The sequence below is a fragment of the Lathamus discolor genome, chromosome 4 (genome assembly GCF_037157495.1).
Source record: "Lathamus discolor isolate bLatDis1 chromosome 4, bLatDis1.hap1, whole genome shotgun sequence".
Taxonomy (NCBI): Eukaryota; Metazoa; Chordata; class Aves; order Psittaciformes; family Psittacidae; genus Lathamus; species Lathamus discolor.
The window spans coordinates 63348355-63371990 of NC_088887.1; the positions used below are offsets into that span (position 1 = coordinate 63348355).

A 23636-nucleotide genomic window follows, 5' to 3' on the forward strand; every position below is an offset into this window, starting at 1 on the left:
AGTCCTGTGATTAAAATTTCATCTTCATTATAATGAAGTTTAAAATAATTTCCTTGTACAGTATTTCTTTTGTGAGGAGCGTATTTTTCACACATATCTATTAAGCTTTACTAAGGAAGAGACCTCCAGCATGCATCTTCCACACTGTAATTTTCTGTGGCATAATTCTTTCCATGCACTGGGGGTGGAGAGGAATTCCCATACCCGTTTGGATGCAGCGGGTGTTTGCCAGCACCACCCCCAGAGCTGGCTCTGAGTGGGGCTCCATGGGTTTCCCCTTCTGCAGCAAAGATGAGCTATACTTGCTGGCTCATCTCTGTCACGCTGAACAGAAACCTTATCTGAAGGAAGGGAAAATAATTCAGAAGTCGGTTGTTTGTGTGAGTAAAATAAAACTCCTGCATTTTTTCCATCCCTTTGCAAGTCATTTTCCTGGCAACAGCACAACTCCCCAGGCAGCAGCATGTCCATGGGTGAATGATGTGTGTGATCCAGCAGCAGGGTGCCATTTTCGTGGCAGTCTGTGATTTTATGAATGTTACTGCTTTTGCTTCACAACCAGCACTGCATAATAGGGATTTTTTAAAGGTGTTTGGCCTTCTGCCTTTAGTGAACAGCCACTTAAGAAACTTTAAAAACATTTCCATTTGGTTCTTGGTGTGGGTTTTTGAACAGATGCCCAGCAAAATAAAGAAAGCTTATTAAAAGGTATTGAAAGAGAGGTTAGACACCAAGAATACAGGAGGGGTGTTTACAGAATGCATAGGAACAATAGAAACAGTGGAGATGTTTGTTGACAATGGTGGCAAACAACAGTAATCTCTAACATTTCACAGAGGCATTTAAGTCACATGAGAGATCCTTCATATCACTTCTTTATTAAGCTTCTGTAAGTCAGCAAAACATTTCAGTAACTTTTTAGTTTTAGTTTACTCAGTGTGCCAAATTTTCATGTGGGAAGTAAGAACTGCCAATTGAGATGTAAAGTACAGAACCAAGTCTATACTTGCATCACTACTGCTACTATGTTATTTCAGAAGTCTGTGAGCATCCAGGAGTATTTCCTGTGTTTGTCAGCCTCCACCGTGCCTACCTGGGTCAATCTGTAGATCAGTGCAGCAGTTCCCAAGTGCTATATGTACTGCAGCTTCCAGGAATCAGTAGTTTTACACCTTTCTCCTCCCCTGATTGTTCTTATTCATTTATATGAAAACGCCTGGGATTTTTTCACATTTATAACTTAACATTTGCCTGTTTGAGAGCTACTAAATGCCATCTTTCACTGTGTCTTTCTGCAAATTACCAAGGAAGTTAGCTCTTTTTTCTTCAGACAAACACTTCTTGCTACAAGCAGATATGCAGAACAGGTCATCTTTTCAATGTAATGTTTTCTTTAACATTGGAAACCACTGTCAGTTAAGAAGTTTGGTGTGCTTCCATTTTAGAGACAAGTATTTCCACTCGTGCTTAAACTGTTACCATCATAGTTCTGCATAACATGATCATGTAGCATGAAACCTTACACTCCAAGTAATCTGCCTTCAGCTTTGATGTGTGGGTTAGTGATCTTTACTTTTTGGTTTGGTTTTGAGGATTTTTTTTCTTTTTTAAAAATACTTTAATGGCCCAATTTTGGTAGTTCTGATATGGCGTGCTGCTAGATTTAACTGTACAAGGTGACATTTAATTATCGAACAGATTGCTTCTAAATCTTGTCTCGACATCTGAAATTTGATTACTGCTGAAGTCTTTCATTGGTGAGAGCTACTTACATTACTCTTAATTGTTGTGGTTTTTAACTGAACTTTTTCCCATTCTTCAGCACTAGTTTTTAAAGGAAGCATACACAGTATTTCATAGTCTTTGCTTGAGGAATTTGTGTTTGTCTGCAAACCGACTTAGCCATATTTGCTGCAAGATCACAGAAAACACATTAAATCGGTAGTATGACCAAGTGTTAGGTTGAAAATATTGTTAATTGTTTTAAATTGCAGCGTTTTCTGGACACCTTGTGGGTGTAAAATTTATTACAAAAAGAAAGAATGGTGGAAATATGAACAAATATGGAATCACTGTTTAAGTTCACTGTTGCATAGCACAGCCTCTTATGCCTTGTAGAGCTCATGTTAATAAAAACAGAACTGCCGTATAAGACAACAGAAGTTATTTTAATCTCTTTAGAACTTCGAGTTCCCAGTGTTGTTGGAATTTCTTGTTATAGACCTAGAAGAAATGCTGATCTTTCCACTCAAGAGCAGGAATTTTATAAATTTGATTTAAAAGAATAAGTAACGAACCAGCCTTCAGAACTTTCTACTGTACGTAGCTGCTTTTCAAGTTATTTATCATGTATAAAGATTTCGAAGAAGGAGTGATACGAAATCCAAACATCTCTACATGAAATAAGCAGTAAAATCCCGTTGTAGGAATTTAGCACAAATAAAAGTCTTTTTCCTGTGACACTTTATGTTGCTTGGAAGCTTTCTAGCTTGTCAGAAAATGTGGGCATGACAGTAATGGTATGTCTGTCATGTTTCTTGGAGGACTGGATGATGGTATGTCATCTGTATTGGCACTTTCAAGCAGTTGATATGCAGTAATTTAAGCTAATCTTTGCAGAGAAGTAGCTGAACTTTTTATGTACAGCACAAATTCCTGCTCAGGTTCGTGTAGAATCTGTGTGTTAAAATCGTTATTCCATGTTTGAAATTGCTTGGTAAAAGCGCTTTCTCAGCTGCACTGCATCCCTCTTTTTAGCTGTATTGCTCAAAATAAGCATGTTTGTTGTGGGGCAGGGTGGCAACAGTGGTGACTCTTCACCAGTGATGAGATTGAGGAACAAGGTTTTGCGGTAGTGAGAGAAGCTGATACGAACTCTGTGTCGTCTGTGGTGGTTTGGGATAAAAAAAGTTGCAGCAATTGCATTTCTTCCATCTTAACAGTAATAATAGACCAGTCTGGTTGCACGGATTAATGTCATTAGATGCGGAGAAAAGAGAAATTATTCCAGAACACAGGAAAGAGATTTTTTTCCATTCCTGTCTAGAGCATGTGGAGTTAGGAGCTGGCAATGCTGATACCAGCGGTGTGGTAGCAGGTGATTTGTATAATAAGGAATCCCAATGCTCTGCTTCTTTCTGTAAACGTATCTGCTTCGTGATCATCATCAAAACTTTGACTTCGTTTAAGCATCTATTTTCATTTCATTATTGATTGTTGAAGATCTAGAGATATATTCAGTAGCAGTAGCTCTGCATATGGAAAATGATACAAGAAGATATTGCTTTACATGGTAGGGTCTGCTGTCCTACTATCAATTTGATATATACATAATGGCCGAATAATATATTCATTTTGAATTATTGTTACTATTATGCATGTTAATAGTTACCCAGAATGCAAAAAAAACCATCTCACAAATTTATGGTTATGGACCTATTGTAGGCATGTAAAAATTTAAATAACATTATGCATATCAACTACTTCCAGTGAAAGTATCATTAAAGGAATTGAAGTCTGTGCTCTATGGAACTAAAATAAGACTAATAAAACCTGTGTTATAATTTCTAAAGGGACATGTGCTTAAAAAGAGAGAAAAAATCTGAAATTGCAGACAAGACTAATGCAACCCCCTCCCCCCAAAAAAAACCCAAAGCAACCAAATAAAAAGTCTAACCAACAAATTTCATGCTTTTTCTGTTACCTGCAGGACTTGAAATGAAAGAAAGCTGGTAAATATTCTGGAGAAGTCCAGGTACAGATTAATGATTCAAGCAGAGTGTCTGCTTGATGAAAAAAACCTTTTCTGACAGATGTGTGCATCAGGTCCTTTATTTGATCTAAGGTGAAAAGCTAAAAGCAGCAGTGAAAGCAGAACCTGCAGCTTGTTGCAGTGCCCTGGGCTCCAGTACTAGCTGGTGGTGGGAGAAGTTTGTGCTTTTTTCCATTTACAATTGCATGCATTGTATTCTGCTGAAGTTTGTCTGACATTAATTATTTATTTGAATGGATTCTTTAAAGGGTTTGCTGCTTCAAAAATTTGAGACAAATATATAGAATCATGGAATCATAGAATGGTTGGGGTTGGAAAGGACCTTAAGATCACAGAATCACAGAATCCCAAGGGTTGGAAGGGACCTCAAAAGATCATCCAGTCCAACCCCCCTGCAAGAGCAGGGTAACCTACAGTACATCACACAGGAACTTGTCCAGGCGGGCCTTGAATATCTCCAGTGTAGGAGACTCCACAGCCCCCCTGGGCAACCTGTTCCAGTGCTCTGTCACTCTTACAGTAAAGAAGTTCTTCCTGATGTTAACGTGGAACTTCCTATGCTCCAGTTTACACCCATTGCCCCTTGTCCTGTCACTGGATATCACTGAAAAAAGCCTAGCTCCATCATCCTGACACCCACCCTTTACATATGATCATCTAGTTGCAACCCCCCTGCCATGGGCAGGGATACCTCACATTTAGACCATGTTGCCCAAGACTCCATCCAGCCTGTCCTTGAACACTGACAGGGATGGGGCATTTACCACTAATTTAGGCAACCTGTTCCAGTGCCCCACTACCCTCACAGTAACCTCTTTCTTATGTCTAATATGAACTTCCCGTTTAAGTTTGAACCTGTTACCCCTTGTCCTGTCACTATAGTCCCTAATGAAGAGTCCTTCTCCAGCATCCTCATTAGCCACTTTCAGATACTGGAAGGCTGCTATGAGGTCTCCATGCAGCCTTCTCTTCTCCAGGCTCAACAGCCCCAACTTTCTCAGCCTGTCTTCATACGGGAGGTGCTCCAGTGCCCTGATCATCCTCCTCTGGACTTGTTCCAGCAGTTCCATGTCCTTTTTATGTTGAGGACACCAGAACTGCACACAATACTCCAAGTGAGGTCTCACAAGAGCAGAGTAGAGGGGCAGGATCACCTCCTTCGACCTGCTGGTCACACTCCTTTTGATGCAGCCCAGGATACGGTTGGCTTTCTGGGCTTCGAGAACACACTGCAGCCGGCTCATGTTCATTTTCTCATCAACCAACACCCCCAAGTCCTTCTCTGCAGGGCTGCTCTGAATCACTTCTCTGCCCAGTCTGTAGCTGTGCCTGGGATTGCTCTGACCCAGGTGTAGGACCTTGCACTTGTCATGGTTGAACTTCATGAGGTTGGCATTGGCCCACCTTACAAGCATGTAAAGGTCCTTCTAGATGGCATCCCTTCCCTCCAGTGCATCAACCAAACCGCACAGCTTGTGTCATATGCAAACTTGCTGAGGGCGCACTCAATCCCACACACTCAATCCCACTGTCCGTGTCACCAACAGAGAATAATATGAGAGAAAGCATGTTATGTTCTACCTTTCAGCAGATTTTTCTAATATGATGGTTGCAATAAAATGTTGCAAGGCTGAAGGTGTAAATAAATCTTGCTGGTTTTAGTCAATGCTGAGTGAATAAATCTGGTCATTGTATTGTATTGTAAAGTTTACTGTAATAGGTACTTCTCTCCTCCACTCCCCATGCAGTGTGTGTGTGCTGAGAGGTACAATTTGACATTTACAGATTTCAAAATTAGTCTTTTAGTCATAATTATGTTTTGAAAAGATGAAAGGGTCACCTTAACCCAGTGTGGCTGCGTGTACTGGTGGCTTTGGCATTACTTCCCTTGGCTGTCGCCTTCATGGACCCATGATTTTGCACCTCTCTGAGCCAGGTATACTTCAACATGTTATCATTTTTGGCTTAGAGCAAGCCCAAAAATCAGCTCCTCAGATAGTTTCATTATTCCCTGTTAAAGAGAGTCACCCCATTGCCTGTAGCTCTTCCTACACCTCTTCCAGCTGCGGCAGCAGAGCCTTTTGGTGTTAAAAGTTTGTGTCTGAGTCTCCTCAACTCTAGATGTTTCTTTTTTTCCATAGAATAAAATCCTTCAAGCAATCTCCTAATTATGTCTTTTCTTCCCAGGCAGAGAAAATAGTGTAAGTTTTTCATGTCATGTACTGGATTTCTTGCCTTGTGTTCTCTTCTGTCCTCCTTTCCCCTTAGGTTCCTGGGAGGACTGAAGTCTTCTGAAGAAGCAGAACTGGGACTGCAGCGAGGGCCAGTATATCACACTCTGCTGCCTGGGTTGGACCTTTCCCATAAGCATGTGCTTATGGGGGGGATGCAGTGACCACAGTTCTTCAGAAAATGGAGTCGTTGTGTGTTGTGTATACTGTCCTCACCTTTGGCTTCATGGCTTAGAGCATAAGGGTGGTACAGAGAAGAAACAGTCAGCAGTAACTGGTTTTGAGGTCTTGTGCATACTTTGTTTGCTGTGTATAGCTGGGTCACTCTTCTAAAGACTGAACTAAGATGCCTGGCAAAAATCAATAACCTGAGAGTGTGTACTCTCAGGGACACCATTTTCCAAAGAATCCTAATGACTTAAAGAGCAAGCGATTTTTCTATATTGAACTGACAGTGGCAACGCTTTCTACGCTCTTAGCATCATCAGGGAATTCTCATTTAGATGTGGAAATTTCCTCCAATATGCATCTCCAAATAAGCCTTTCATTATTACTGGATCTCTCCTTTTTTCTTTTAAGGCCTTGGGCTGTCTTCGCATTTCATCTGCCAGGGTCTCTTGGAGTGTAAATTTGTTTCTTTTTCTCTGTGTGGTCCCGCTCGGGTTTCCTTGCTTTCTGTTTCTCAGGTTTTTTTGAAAACCTGAACAATAGGTGACCATTCTGTGACATGTTTTCATGCTGTGCAAACAAAATTACTAGATTAGCATTCATACCGAAAAAGTTGAGCTTTGTCTTAGAATGCACCAGAGAAGATTTCCTTCCTTTTCCTGAGTCTCAAAAATGTTGTGTTTTGTGGAGCACATCTGTAAAGCAGGAATCGAGATGGTGCGTAACGTATGCAGACACACAGAGTAAACCTGCTATGTGAGAGAAAACACCCGCCTCTCTTTGTTTTGAAAGAGGAGGGTTCCAGTAGCAGAAATGGCTTTCTTTGAGAGTCACTTCAAAGGAATGCATGGTTTGTTTACTTACTAGTAGTTTTTGCGGTTGAGGGTTGTCCAGGTGGGCATTCAGGGTGCTGTTTCTAGTGGGTGACTATTTGTAGCTGTATTTTGCACCAGAAAATTGATTTAGGGCTTTGGCTGTAAACCATCTAAACTCTACACTGTCCCTGCCATCGCCCCTGTTTAGCAGTCTTTGACACTTGTAAATGAACGAAAAGGTGAAGGAACGAAGGGGAAAGTGTATTTTGATGTAGTGAAAATGTTATTGTTCTTGTACATGGGATCTACCAATTTGCAAACCTGTAAGACGTTTTTTCTAGTTGTTAATTCAGGAGGTTGTTCTCCAGACCAGGAGCAAAATCTATTACTGTATTACTAGCTCATTACTGAGTTTTAATCCACAGAAGAAATTGCTTTAGTTTGTGTGTGAGTTGTGAGGTTTTATGTTTGGCTGTGAGGGCCAAACCTCAGAGGGATGGGCTGTTTTGTGAAGTTAGCTGTTTTCTCCCGTTTTTTCCTCTTCAGTAATGGAGAGGTCTGGTTTTACTTATGTAGTTGCAAATAACCTGAGAGCCCTTGATTAATGAAGCTATGGACATTGCAATTCAGAGAGGAAGTTTGTGAAGAAAAGGTGGCATTTACTTCGGTTTTATTTCCTGAAGGAAACTTTGAGTAAAATTGCAGTGCCTGTGACAGGCTTCTAAGGAGTTCTGAGGTTTCCAAAGATAAAAGTAATCGATACCTTGGATTTTCTTGTAACACAGTATTTAAAGTTTGACAACATAGTATAGCGTAGTATTGTCATTCTGACCTTTACAGTAGACTTGCCAAGGCTTTACATCATGCTTGGTGTTGGCATGGGCCAACTGGAATAAAATGCTATAATCTTAACGAGTAGCTGATTATGTTAGGTTCAGGAGGGACTATCCTGAGCTCTTTGATGCTAGGAGAGATTGCCCTTTGGTCAGTATTTGCATCACTGACTTTTCAAGCACTTCTTTGAGTCAAGGGTTTGTATAGTTACTGCTTTGTAATTTACCTGTTCAGGTTTGGGATTGATGATGTGAACTTCAGTATGCAATTTTAACACCTATTAGGCCTTTCATTTTCATGTACAGAATTGAGAGCTAATGTGAGCAAACAAGAAGCGAAAAGACCAAGTTAGCACTAAAATTGTCCATATCCGAAATAGAATGTTTCCATCTCAGCTGGAAGAGTCTTTAAATTGGAGAGCCATAACCTTACATTTGGGATAGTCTTGCTGTAACTTTCACTTTATTTTTTTAACGAAAAAAAAGAGTGGGTTCATGCTGGCAAGCTGGGTTTGTATCCTGAGCTGCCCTGTGTACCTCTTTTACTTCATATAAATGCAAGATAACTAAATATAAGTCATCTTCCCATCAAATGCTAGAAAAGGAGGGGAAATATAAGCTATTCTATACTTTCTGAGGGGCAAGAGTTTGTATTGAGGTAAACAGTTTGGAGCACCTCATGCAGAAAGGTATTTCTTTGTCAGTATGTGTTTATGAAGGAAGGGCAAAATGGTGGAGCTCTTCTTCTCTGAATCAAGGGAACAGAAAGCACAGGGAAGTCCTGCAGGGCTACTGTATCTTCTTCCCATACCTTATGTGTCTGTTCGTGGAAGGATAGGGCTGCTCTAGGTTTATTGTACATGGTTATTTTTTCTTATCAGGGCATCCTACAAAATCAAGAAAGCAGTTTAATAAAATTACAAAGTAGGTGGAGATATCTTTGATCTCTATTTGAAAGCAAAAACTGTATTTAAAGCAAGCTGTCTTCAATTTAAACTTGTAGTCAGAAATTAGAACTACAGCTTCTGAGAAACCCCATTCATTTTATATGCCTTCTGTTTGAGACAGAGATGACCATTTTTGCTATTCCATAGAGGATTTAAAATCTCAATGCTATTTTATTGTTTCCTGGTACGAGTTTATCTACTTTACTTTTCCATTGGGGAAACATACATGAACATACATGAGGCGGTTGATGGAAGCCTTTGTATCATGTGTTTGGCGCCCTTGGAAGAACTCTGTCCACATACGTGCCTGTAGTACATCTGTCACTTTAACCTCTTGCTCTAAAATTCATTAGGTACAGGAAACTCATTGTCTGCACTGGAATTTGAATGTACCTTTCCTGATAAGATAGGAATGCTTAACACAGTCTGAATTACAGGAATTAATGCAGTACTTGTTTTTTAATACAGTTGTTGAGTTGATTTCTTCATGGAAGCCTCCATACTAAATAGAGCTTGATGTATGGGGAACTTGAAAACTACATATTCCTGTATTTGAAAAACAGAGAGATAAAGTGGTCTGGCTGTCGAAATGTCAGAGTTTGACTTTGACATTTAAAGAAGAGTTTCCATTTTCTGATTTGTTCTAGTGCAGTGTTTTTTAGGTATTGTGCTTCTTCAAGAAGATACACAAAGTCATTAATAGAGCTGTAAAACTTCATTTCTGTATCACAAATGCAGTTGAAGGTGTCTGGAATTTATAGCAGTGTCCTTTAAAGAGTACTATTGATGGAGATGTTGTTTCTAAGATACTGACTATACCATATGGATCTTGGCCTTTGAACATTCACTTGGAAAATGAACATGTAGGTGGAGGGGGAGAAGAAGGGGTGGGAGGTTACAAGCTGAAAACATGCAGAAATGTTTGGTTCTTCTTTCTGTGTAACAGAAGAAACCTCAGGCTGCTGAATTCCTTTTTAATAAAGAACCAAAGTTAGTCTAAAATTATTTAAAATTATTAATAATAAATTACAAAGCTGAATGAGTGTCTGATCTGGACATTCCAGCTGTCCAGAAGTTATGTGTTTATCTCTGTATTGGGTGAATTAATTACTTAATTTACATAGTTTTATGCTTTTTCCTAAGGATTTTACTGGAAAGTTAATTACAACTTAATAAAAGGTTTTTTTGTTTTAAAAAAGACACTGTACCCTTTGTGTACTTATTAACCAAGTGCATTAATATGCAATATAATTCAGAGCCTTCGTATTTGGGATGAATAAGTTGGTAAACAGAAAAGGATCATTTTTTTTAACTGCATATGTATGAAGCAGGTGGAATTGCAATCCTACTGAAATGCCCCAGAAAAATAGGGGTTTTGAATATCTCAAGTAAAAATTGACTAAAATGTTGAATAAATGTTACCTCTAAAAAACCAAAACCAACAACAAAACCACAAAAAAACATGCTTCGATAAACTTACTTGGTTCTGCTGCTTCTAATGCAATACACTTGATTACCACATTGAATAAGAATTTTTGGTTGCCTCTTCTTGGAAGATTTTTAGAACTAGGAGAGCTGCTCTGTAAAACTTGGTTTTCAGTTTGGGGAACTCAAATGTATTTCCATCTTATTTCTTAACTTTTAAATCACTAAGATTAGCAGAAATTATTTTTGAAATATTCTTTCTTGCTCTTTCAGGGGCGACTATTATGACCCAGTATCTGAACAAGCTCTTACTCTGGGTATTTATACTTGGAGTTCTCCTAGCTCATTTGTTTGACTTCCTTAAACTTATCAGCCTCAGACTTGTTTTGCTTGAATGTTTCAGCTGTTTAATGGAAGCTGTCTGAATAGATTTCAGGAATGTTAAATTTTGCAGCTCTGCAGTGCCTTGTTTCAATTAGAATGATAATGGGTTTATTTTTTAAAAAGAAAATACTCTTTTAAAAATCTGATGAAAATATTTTGATAAAACACATACTGTACTTATGATCTTTGTGGTGGCTTGATTTCATTTTTTTTTTTAAGCACAAAGCAGGTTGTAACTGTTTAAAGCATTTTACTGTAGCAGTACACAAATTGTACAAATTGTAAAGTAACTGCTTTGTTGTGTTTTGTTTGTTTGCTTTAATTCGGAGAAGAATGACCAGTAACATAAAGAAATTTCAGTTATTGGGTAATTTTTAAATTACTTTTTCCCAGAAATAAATTTTCAAATATTTGTGTTATGTTTAAAACCCATGCCTTGACAGCCTGCGTGAGAGCTGGGGCAGCATGGGTAAGATTTAAGGCAGAAGCTGAAGGAAACGTCTCCCAGGATTTTCTCCCTTTTTCCTTCTCTTTTCAATACCTTTGACTTTATAAATTGGTCAGTTCGATACTGAATAGCTGTGAACTCAAGTGCTGAAGCTGAGTTTAGTGCTCAAAGGCATTGCCATGGAGTGCGGACTGGGAAGCTGGGCCAGGGTGTCATCCCAAGCAAGGAGGGGGGAAGCACTTCAGCCCTGCAAAGCACCACAGGACTCCTGCTGGCTCATCAGAATAAGCCCAGTGTTGCATGCATCTCACTAAAATCATGCCAGTTAGTCAGCCTTTGACAGAACCATGATCATGGGTTGATTTTTGAGTACTAACCTCACGGCGGAGCAAGTTTCTTTGTGGATGGCATGGCCAGTTTGGGTAGTGTGGGGGCTAGTGGGAAGGCAGAGATCCTCCTTAGCTCTGCCTGCCTTTTCAGGTGGGCAGAGCATCATATTTCTGGAGGATTTAAAAAATGAATCTGCAAAATCTGGTTTAGAGGCATACAAATGAAATACACTATTTTTTACCCACCTTTAGTTTTGACTGTATGTAAGTGTGCTTTTAATTCAGCTCTAGTATCAGTTCCTGTGTTTTGACTAGGTGATACAGCATAATTTAGGTTTTTAATAGAGGAAAAGCTGTTGTATTTGTAAACAGACTGTGAGAGAAAGTAGCTGGTGGTATTTGATGCGCTATTAATTCAAGATATCTATTTAATGATCCTTATAATACCGTTGTTGTTGTTGTTGATTTACAGCTTTGTTATAATACTTAATAACTGATAGAAAATAATTTCAAACACAAGAGGTTGAGAACATGGTACAAAAATCAGTTCTGACTTGTTATGAAAAAGAATCTATTAAGATGTAAATATAGCAATAAAAGAAAATATTAAAAGTTGATTTTCTAATTGCCACGGGGAGAGGGAAGGTAACAGCATTGCCAGCATCAACAGCGGCATTTGATGTTATATTCCTGCTGTATATTTAGACTAAAACTAGTTACTTCTACATTGATACAAGATACTTGAAGGATACCATTTAGTGAAAAATCTAGTTCTTCAAGAGGAAGTAGTTTACAAGAATTTGGTTAAGATTCTTTTATTGGTTTTGTAATAGCCTTTATAGTTTAAAAGCCACTTACTTAGGGAAGGAGGGTGTCCTTCTTTAATGGCCTTCAATCTTTTAATAAGAAGTTGCCGGAGGCTTCTGAAAATGTTGCATTTGGCATATTTAGTGGCATATGGTTTCTTTTACTGAGTTTGGGACTGAGGAATTCTGTTTTGGAAATTAAATGTTACATGTATCATTTCTCAAAGCATTACAGTTTTCTTGTATTGCACTTTTTTTTCTGAAAGGCCTTTTATTTTTATCCTGAGAATTTGATTTGATGTGCAGGGTAAGCTACAGAAAATACTTTTGATCATGATTTATGCATTAGAGAAGGTTTTAGGAAAGACAGATTGGGAGAATTCAGATGACACTAGACTCATTGCCAGCTATTTTTCAGAACTTGGCTTTGGGTATTTACTGACCTTTTTTACATGTGGAAGATGGGAGGATGAAAAAGTCGATAATCTGAGGTATTGAAAAAACTTAAAATCCCTTTGGAAAAGAAACACAACTGTATTTAGTCTATTTAAAGTTAAGCTATATATGATGTAATAAATTAGGGAGCAGTCTTGGGAGGGAAATGCTAGAGAATTTGACTGCAAATATCATCAGTGTTTAGTGTGTGTTATTCTTAAATACAACTTAATGAAATAAATGTGAGTACAGAAAAGCCTGTGGAAATACATTATACAGCCACATCAGTGAATCTGTTCTTTTACCTGTGGGGATCAGCAAAAGCAGTTTAAAATACAAAATGTGGTTACTCATCTGTTTCAGGCAAGGACACCAGCTCACAGGAGCATGGAAAGAATCATCAAATAAGTCTTCCTAAAATTAGGTATTAAACCATTAAAAATGTTTTGTAAATGGGCTTTTTCTAGTAAAGGGAGTATGTAATATAAACCATAATTAGGAAATTGAATATGAATTTTTACTAGTGTCAAAAAATACCTTTATGCAAATGTTATGTGTTTGATAAAGTATGTATTAGGATAAAGTTTTAAACATAATGAAACTTCTTTACCCTAAGCACCAATTTTCACAAAGATGGTAGCTAAGCATCCTTGTTTCAGCACCTTTGGTGAAGGCAGAAGGAGGACAGGAAAATCCTTTTGGTTTTGGCAGGAGAAGGCTAGGCAGTTGGGGCATCTGTGGTGTCTGACGGGTGGCCAAACTTTGGGCCAGAGCATAACAGAAGACATAGACAGAGGAACTGGCATTGTCACAGTATCAGGCCGAAAGTGAGTGACCAGAAGCAAATTCCACCACTTTGAGATTTGGGGTTTAGAGGGGGGGCTCAAGGCATTTCCTGGGGGAGCTTAGGGAGTTTTCCATAAAGTGGGAAGTCTGGGAGAGCTGCATGGAGCAGGCACTGTAGGTGTGAGCTGGAAAACCTGCAAGTACAGTGGGAAGGCCATCAGGGGGACAAGCTGGTAACGAAAGGGTGCAGAGCTGGGGTTTGCACAATGGGGACTTAGACAGGAAGCAAATTCATAGGAAACTGGTCTTCCTTCAGCCTGCTGCTCGCAAAACAAGCTATTCTTCAGAGCTGCAACTGAGCGAGTAAAGGAAAAGGGCATGAAGTAATGTGGGAGGCACATTTCTTGAGTCTCCCTAGGACTGACCTTGGGGCCAGAGGATTTCATTCACTGCAGGGAGAAGGATTTGTCATGGATCCCTTCTCTGGAAATGACGCTAACCATTTTATGGTTTTTATCTCAGCAATATATCCACCTAAAACTTAAACCTTCTCACATCACTTGGCAACTTGTTTCTAAGAACACAAATGAATCACCTCAGTGTGGGTCAGCTGTAGACTGTGAGCAGCATTATTTCCTATGAAATGCCATAACATTACAATTTTTCTGCTGCTCTGCAATGCTTTTGCTCCCACTCTTTTGCCTTCACTTGAAAGCTAATCCATTGCTTTAGGTTTTTCCTTAACAACTAGTTGTATTACAAAGGATTATGGTTTCAGTTGAACTGTGACCAATGAATCAGAATGGGAAAATACAGTTGTATTTCACTAGTAGATATATTTTCATTAAAATGAAGACAATAAAAATAACAAAATTATGGCTGCAATCATGAGTATATTTGACTCTTCCAGATATGACTCCTGAAATGCATGAATGTTTGATTTTCCATGAAATTCGTTATGTGGGTTTCATTCCATTCAGACATGATAGGGTTACCCTTACAAATAATAGTGAGTGAGCATTTCGATTAGTAATGAGTAATGGCAGTGTTTACTTTTCCAAAGATGAGTCATGTAGATTGTACTTTCTTTTTTCTAATGGAGTTGTGATTTTTGTCATAGATGCATACGAAGTTTGTAATTGTCCTAACTTTATTCTTGCTTAGCTATGACCAGCCATCCTACTAAATTGTATTTTTAGACTTGTTTCCTAAGGAAATGAAGCTTACACCAGTCATGCTGTTAGAGTCAGCTGTCATTGTCCATCCATCTGTCCACCCTTGATAACTCAGCCAATTTTAAGCAAACTTGACAGACTGGCAGAGGTAAACTAACTAGGTTTCTCCAACTCTGTGCCTGGGAGGGTTGTTGCTGGTGTCCCTCACTGGCGTAGAGGCCAGAGCAATCCCAGCTCTGCTCAGTCCATGCAGGGCTGAAAAGCAGTGGGGTGCTGGGTGCCTAGGTTGGCTGGCCAGCCCCACAAAGGTAGGGAGGGCAGCACCACAGGAGATGGAGTGTGCTGTGAGGGCAGTCTGGAGATGGCAGTGGGGAGCTGGAGGTATGAGGAAGACCTGGGAATGAAGACAGTAGCGTAAAGGGACTTACTGTGGATCCCGCAGGAGATGGGGGAGGCAAAGGAGGAATAATGCGGCAGGAGGTGTAAGGAGAAAAACAGGAACAGATTTCCTTTATTCTGCTCATGGAACAACTTGTTTCCTCTTCTGTCATAGACGCAGCTATGAATGTTGTAACGTCGCGGAAAAAAATGAGTTAGATAATGCTGTGCATGCCCTTTGCTGTGCTTGGCTGCAGATGGTCTCTGCATACTTAGCTACCTTGGTCAAACCAACTGGAAACACAGTATTTGGTGCACATCGCTGCTATTGCAAAAGGCTAATCATGCTGTCAGCCTTTGAAAGTTTGGTTAGATTAAAAGTTTAAACTGAAGAGCTCTGACTGCCTTTATTGGTAAAGAAAAAAAGTGAAGTTTCTGATTATTTCTCTTCCCTCCTCCCCAGTATTTCTGTTGAATTGGGTGGACAGAAAGGAACATTTTAAGCACCAGATGTAGTATTGGGAGGTTTGTGGGAAAAGATGCAACTTATAAAAATCTAAGTGAAAGAAAGTGCTTGAATGATAACTTTTTGCTAAATGTTTAAATAACTTTATCAGACTCAGACTTTTTTTTTTTTTTGACAAATTTTTCACCTGTTTGTCAACATTTTTTTTTTTTAATTTTTTTTTTTTTTTTTTTTTTTCAGTTTATGGCATTCTCTTATCACACCACAACCCCATATTTCACAGTTATTTCTCTGCTCTGGTTGTCAGTTTGTTTTCTCCTGGCCAGCTACTTCATCATCTGCTTGGGCTTTTCTTTTCTTTTATTAGTTCTCCTGCTGTAATTCCAGGAAGTGGTGCTGCATATCTCCATTACAAAGCACATCAATACCTAAGCTTTTAATCTGGAAGATTCAGTCTCAGTGTAGAGCTTTATGTAGGGTGAATCTATTGAAATAACAGTTCCTTGTTTTCCATGAAGTTATAACAAGTAATTTCCCCTCTTTCCTAACAGAAGTTGTGTTTGTTTATATCAACCTAATTTAATGCTCCTTAGCTCTGTTGCATCCTCGTCTTTTTGTTGAAAATGATCTCTAAACTGATGAAAATTTCCAGTCTTGGCAGAGATGGGAGCCTGGCCAGCTTCCGATTAATGCTTGCTTGGACATGCTTTTTCCTGTGATTGTCTCCCCTAGTACAATAAGCTGCTCTCCCTCGTTTTGCATGAAAGTGCAGCCACCAGCGTTCTTGGCTGAAATGATGTAGTTAGAATGACATTAGGATATAAGCAGGCTCCTGCAGGAAGCAGGGAGCTGCTGGGGAAGGTCAGGGAACACTTTAGGATCATTGGAATTTTCTGCTGTCTTTGAGATCTGCAGACTGTATTAATTAATGTATTTAACCCTTCTAGTTAGCAGTCCCCATGTAGTCCTGTGTGTGCTGTTTGTGCTGTACAGCTAACCCTGTGAAATAAACCAGGTAGTTTTTCACTGAATAAACAACTTTGCTGAAGTTATCCATTGTATATTCATGTACCTATATATATATATTAAAAAAGCAAGTACACTTTTCAGCAGTGGAGTGGCCAGATTAAATAGTCCTGAATTGTTAGAAGGAGATGCATGCTATTTCATTTTTATCTGATTATTGGAAGCAAGAAAAGCTAAGTCCTATTTATTTATTTATTTGTTCCCATTCAATCTGTCATGATCAGCCTGTACTCATTGTGTCTCAAGTGAATCTCTCAGCTGCCAGCAAGGCTTCTAGGAGCATGAAGAAAAGTACAGAAGCTCCTATTTCTGTGTTGGTTTCTGCTTTCTGTTGCCTGCATGACATACTGTGTGTTGCTTGGTTTGTACTACCCTGAGACTTCATGTTTTTTCTCTTCAGAACTTTTCTAAGTGAATTTCACAAGGCAGGACTACTTGTCTTTATCTTTCTGGGTTTTATATATGCTTAAGCAGTCTGCTGCAGAAGTTTGGAAAGTACACAAAGCGTGTTGTGCAGTTTTAGTTCCACATTTAAGCAGACATTAAAATGGTTCCTCTAATTAAGGAAAAAAAGTTATGTATTTAATGTTATTGTTGTTTCTTTTGTACATTGTATTTCATGCTATAATTAAAGCCACAACAGTACATCAGAATTTACAGATTATAGGGGAATGTATGCAAATGGTCTTCCTGACTGTCAGGTTTATGTTTTTACAGTACATGATGAACTGTAGATGAAAGAGGTGTATGTTTCAAGAGGGAGGAGTTGCAGCTGTAGCTGCCTGGGGACTGACTGAAGGATGAAGAGAGGAAAATGTAATCTGCAGAGAAACTTAAGCTTTTGTTGCTGTGATAGTTTGTAGATTTTCTTTCACGTTTTGCTTAAGCCAAATTCATCACAAAAATTAAAAGGCATGATCTTTTGGCTGGATTTTTAAGAGACATAACAGCAAGCTGCACAGCGTTCCAGTGATTAGCTGTTCTTGTAGTGTGAAGAAACCATTGGTTTTAAGTGTGTTAAAACTCTGGTGCTTCTGTGAAGGAAACGGAGCAGTTGCAACATAGATTGCTGCTTAGCTAATGGTGCATCAGCAGGATGTTAATCTCTTAAAGGTGTTACTCTTTCTATGTAATGTTACAGAAGAGATCTCCATTTAACAGTGTTGTGATGGAGCAGCACATCACTAAAATCCAGCGTTTGCAATCTGGAGATGAACAGTCCAAGTGACCACTTTACGTTTCTCTCTTGGACAGGTTTGGGAAAAACCAAGAGAAAGACGAGTGCAAGAGACGCCTCACCCACCCCTAGCACAGACGCAGAGTACCCGTCCAACGGCAGCAGCGCCGACCGGATTTACGATCTCAACATTCCAGCCTATGTGAAATTTGCCTATGTTGCGGAGAGGGAGGATGAACTGTCCCTTGTTAAAGGATCCCGAGTGATTGTCATGGAGAAGTGCAGCGACGGCTGGTGGAGAGGTAGCTACAATGGACAGATTGGCTGGTTTCCTTCGAACTATGTGGTAGAGGAGGTTGAGGAGGCAACCGCAGATTCACCCAGCTTTCTCAACTTAAGGAAAGGCGCTTCCATGAGTAACGGCCAAGGCACCAAAGTACTCCACATTGTTCAGACACTGTATCCATTCAGCTCCGTCACAGAAGAAGAGCTCAACTTTGAAAAAGGGGAAACAATGGAAGTCATTGAAAAACCAGAAAATGACCCTGAATGGTGGAAATGTAAAAATTCCAGAGGGCAAATTGGTCTTGTTCCTAAAAACTATGTAGTAATCATTAGCGATGGTCCTACCATTAACACTTCCCATCCACCTCAGATAAGCTACACGGGACCATCTTCTACCGGACGGTTTGCTGGAAGAGAGTGGTATTACGGGAATGTTACCCGACACCAAGCAGAATGTGCCCTGAACGAAAGGGGAGTGGAAGGAGACTTCCTTGTTAGAGATAGTGAATCTTCGGTAAGTGGTACTCAGCCCAGCAGGCTTCGTAATACTCCATGCTTCGTTTAGCAAGCATGACCACTAATAGCTTCCCTATATGTAGGCATTACCAACAGATACACTTGCTGCTTGTGAGAGTTGGTCTGTTACTGAAATGCAGTGACATTTACACTGAAATTTAATGGCTGGGTCTGTATTATCCAGGGGGTTTTAATAGATGAACAGGCAAGTAAATATTTCAGGCTCCAGTCTGACTTCTTGTGTGTTCCTTATCTGCAATCCTTCTCAAATTTACAGTACTACAAGATAAAATAGTTCTTGTGAGTTGCAAGTTTAGTCATTAATTTGATTTTAAAAGTAATTTCAAATGAGGTCTTTGCATTGGTCAGTTTTCTGCTTTTAATTGAATAGTAACATGGGTTCTTTATTGGTTAAAATTCCATTTTAATGTATTTCTGCTCTACTTATGTTATTACAACCTAAATCTAAAGTATTGTATCTAATAGTTAAGATTATGATACACAACAGTGAGGGTCAAGTCAGCAGCTCACATGCTTTGTAAATTGAGCCTTGATGACATCAGAGGGATATAAGTAATACTGATTAGGGATCATTGTAATCCTGAAAGTTCAGGTTGAAAATTACACTGAAAGGCCTTTCATGTATGCTGAGGCCAGAGAATTCATAATTAAGGCACTCAAATTTTTATTATCCCTTGACTGTGGTTTGGAAAAGGTGACAGATTTTAATAGTTCTCTAATACGGTTTTCAAAAGCTATGAAAAAAAATTGAATCAAATCTGAATTTGCCATTAGGGTTTTTCTGCATTTATTGCTTCAGTTGTTGGACCATTCCCTGAAAACAAATTATTGTTCATAGATATCTCCATATCTTGTTGCTTCACATACAAAGGTTAAAAATTAATGGTTAAGTAATAGCACAGTCTTCTAATTTGAGCATATGATATTACTAAAATCAGTTTAACATATGCAGCTACAGGCTTCTGTCATCTTTATGTCAGGTTTCACTGTGTGTGTATTGTGGGCCATCCTGGTTTATAATGTAGATTGCAAATAGAAATTAAAGCAGTGTCAACTGTACATAGTTTGAGCCATAATATGTTTTTAAGAAGATTTCTTAACTTTAATGGCTTCAGAAGGCTGTATTGATTGCATTCATCATTTCTGGTTAGAACTTGTGGTATTCTTTATCATAATCGCCTATAAATCACAGGAAAACTGTTCTCGTATGCTATTCCTCATGTAAATGATTTCAGTAACTAGTCAGTAGTAGTTGTTGGCATGACTGCATGCTGGAAAACAAAGGTCTTGCTTTAAGTAAAGGATAGAATTAAGCTTGAGCTCAAATCTGGGAGTAAAGCTGCTTTTAGCTCCTGATAGTTTTTTTTGGAAGTATGTTTCACATTTCATTTGCTGATTCTGATCTTCCTGAGTAACAATTTCAGGTACTCACAGAGGTCCCAGAATGAAGTCGAAGTCTGAGGTGGTATTGAGGCAGATGCATTAGGTAGTGCAAACAAAAGGGTACTCTTTAGCAGACAAGCAACTAAAAATTTGGGCTTCAGTTTGACTTTTCACATATTCCTCATATGCAATACTGAAATTTGGGATTGGCTGGCACGTTGGCTCTTGGCAAGGGAGATGAACAGAGGCTTAGAGTGACAGCAGAGCAACAGCTGAAAGACAAGGAAATTGTTAATTTTTCAGGGTTTTCTGTATCCAAATGCAACTTTGCAGTCTAATTTTTTGAAAACATTAGTTTATTGTTATTATTGCTGAAGTTAGGACTCTTGCTATAGTGAAATTTTTACATCATACAGAACGTTATTGACAAAAATATAATATAATATAAATGTAATTCTGGAACAGTCCCGAATATTTTGCTTTTTATGGATCTGTGTCCAATACTGCTATTGTCTGATTAAATCTCAGGCATCTTTCGTTGATGAATTTGCTCTGAAGAAGACAGGATAGCTGTCAAGCTATCCTTTGTTTGAAGCTCCATGTCATCAAGTTCCTATTTCTGCTCTTAGTTAACTGTAATCACTAACTGAAGCCAGATACAAATGAACCAAAGGAGAACAGGAAGAAAAACAGAAATTTAGAAAACATGACTGACTGATAGAGCCTTGGAGGAATCAAGTTTGTTTAGTCAACACAAGGGACTGAAGTGGGGCATGCAGTCTTCTATAATGTAGAAACCTACTGGAGGATTATGGTAATCATTAAGTTACAGTAGTTCAGCTGTCTCTTCAAAGTAGCATCTTGTTTGACAGGGGCAGGCAGGTGTACTGGATGCAGTGTACCCTTGGTGTGTCTGCCCAGCAGACAGAAGCTCACTTCCAAATCTGGATGCTGCATGTGGGGTTACCTGAGACAGTGTCTATCAGTTTCCTTCTGCCTTTTTAGAAAGTGCCAGAACCTTGAAGTTTGAAAGTTAATACATTACTTAAAATACAAAAATGCACACCCATTTCTCAGCACATGCCATGTCACAGTGACCACTGTGCTACGGCTTTTTTCTTTGCTCTTAAAGAGTACGCCTCTACAGCAAACAAATTTCCTTTCAATTTAATATGACATCGTAGCATTAGACACACTTGTATTTAAAGCAGTTTCAAGTTTGCTACCTGTGTTGTTGCAGGAGAAGTTGTTGCTTGTGGAGCACAAAAAGATTTATGGAGAATTTGGTCTTCAAGTTGTTTCCAGCATCTAACTCTTACTGGAATCCCAAAAAACTTACTCAGTTCCTATTACAGCAGGGCTCTTGCACACATGCAATAAAAAAAAATGTGCTGAACTGAGGAACTGATATTTTTTCTTTTTTTTCCTTTTTTTTTCCTTTTCTTCTTCATCCCCCCCCCCCCCCCCCCCTTTTCTAATCTCTATCTGGTCTTGCAGATCTTGTATTTGGGCTTTTCTTGAGTAATGAGAGAAGCTGTAGTTATGCATGTAAAGTAAAGGCCTCCTTTGTTTTAGTACTACTAGAGAGTTTTAGGCTTTATTATGCTTAAAGAAATATTTTACATCTCAAACTTTTGTCTGCCCTAATCTTTATAGATCATACCATCATATAATTTGTTCATATATGTGAATTATAAAAGCGTTGGGGATACCTGCTTTGTGGTTTGAGGGAGGAAGGGCGTGTTGCTGAAATGCCAAGAGCGATACAATAAGCAAATGGGCATAGTTATGAAGAAGATCATAAAATACCTATTTCAAGCTCATTTTGTATGGAGCAAATAAAGATGTTAGAAATAACATATATTTTTGGCTGTTGCCATACTTCATATGTGTGATTAGAGGCTGTTTATGCTGTGGCTAAGAGTTACCAGGAGTATCTGCATGATCAGAGCAAAAGATCTTGATTAGAAAGAACATAGCAAAGTTTGCTCATCTTTCCACCAGACCAGCACTTGTTATTCCATTGTGTTATGAATCCACCTATTAAAGCTGTGGATACAGGGGTTATTCCTTTCTGAAAAGGCCAATCAATAAAACTGTGAGTCTGCTAATCCCATGCCTGATTTTTGACCTATTTTAGGGTTTTCTATAGCCTTTTATCACCATAGTTACAAGAAGTTGTCTGTATGAAAGTTTTTCTTAGATTTCTTTGAGTTTTGCTCTCGTTACTGAGCTATGAAAAGCTCTCCTTGGATAGATGAAGGTTTGTATTATTCTGTATTCGCTTGATGAGACTGTCATGTTTTTCCATTTCATATTTTAGCAGCTGCAAGGTTTTACAATGTTTCTCTAGATTTTAACTTACCAGATGTTTGTCTCACAGCTAGGTTCCTTAGCCAAAAATATTCTCCTCAGTTACACTTGGAAGCTGTCACAGTGGAGAATATCTTGAGATGAACACTGTCAGGTAGCTAGTAGCCTGATTATCTTCGTTCATTACGAAATACTATTATTAGAACCGTAAACTTGTTTGAGCCGTTTAAGCCCATAGTTTATGTAACAGCCACAGTTCCCTACTGATAACATTTTCGCCAGCTCTGTAATACCTAGGTCATGTCACCTTAGTTTTGGAGATGTAAAGGAGGAAACTGAAGTGGAACATACCTAGTTAGAAGTAGTGCTTGACTTGTTCTTTCTGTTGCAGGCTGCTTGGTTGATGAAAAACTGAAGTTGGTTGTCTCATTTAAGCAGCACTCCTGAATAAATAACGCAGGTTTAATCTTTGCAGTCTCTGTACAGCCACTTCTTACCCGTTTTGAACTGCAGGCTCTTTAGTGGTCAGATTTTTGTTCTCTGAGTGTAGTACCTAACACAAGACAAACAAGTCTTGGCTGACACTTTTGGCCTGGGTTGGGTAGGTGATTGTGGTGCTTTGAAGATCTAAGATTCCACTGGGGAGAGAAGCAAATTTGGAAGGAAAAGAGTTTTTTGTTCAGGTTCACCCTGGGAAACAAGTGTGCTTGTGAGTGCTGTAGTTAACAGGAAGCAGTAATAGGCTGTGGCTGGTGATGAGGGAGGGCAACCGCACCACACTTCCAGCTTCTGAGCAGATCCTCTGCTGCAGACACCCTTAAACTTCAAAGGGAGCTTCTGTTGGGACTTGCAGGCCTCTTAAGTTCTGCTGCAAGTGCGTGTGAAACTGGTGATGAGACAAAAACCACTGCTTCATAGCCCTATGATGTCTTCCCATAAAGCAGAGATGATGTTATTTTTCTCAGGCCAGTTGTATTTATTAACATGAATGAGCTACACAATTCTTTTGGCAATTTCAGAAGCAATTAGTCATTAGGGAGTAATGGCTGCCAATAGTGTCACAGATATGAAATTACAGTAACTGGTCCTAAATGGGGTTGCAGGGCATAGTATTAAGGTGATTCTGATGACTGTAGATGTAATGAGATGATACTGAGGATCATGGGTATGACTGGATTTGTGTCAGTCTTTGATACAGCATTTGGCTTCTGTGCTCTTTGTCCAGCAATAGTGACAGCAGAGGAAGGAGGCACAGGTTGAGAGTTCATATGCTTTTTGAGGTGCTAATTCTGTAGCATTCAGGGTGTCCCATATTTTCCTGGGTTTTTAATCCTGCAAGTGTTGGATAGAAGCAATGAAATGTGGCAACTGTTCAAAAACTGAAGCATTTGTCATGTTCTGTGACATGCCGTGATTGATGAGTACAGCAGAGAGGAGAAGAAAGTTTATCTTTAAAAATAAACTAAGGAAATAGCCTAGTGGCTTGTTTTAAATGGAAGTATAGAAATTTTATTAGA

General features: G+C 39.0%; 1 protein-coding gene across 3 annotated transcripts in view; it reads left to right on the forward strand.

Annotated features, from left to right (window-relative positions):
- Positions 1-23636, forward strand: part of NCK2 (NCK adaptor protein 2) — a 90921-nt gene that overhangs the window by 60406 nt on the left and 6879 nt on the right. For all 3 annotated transcript variants that reach the window (XM_065677797.1, XM_065677796.1, XM_065677798.1), the window contains one exon: positions 17679-18400. In XM_065677797.1, the coding sequence (XP_065533869.1) occupies positions 17679-18400 (722 nt within the window). The remainder of the gene's footprint in view (positions 1-17678; positions 18401-23636) is intronic.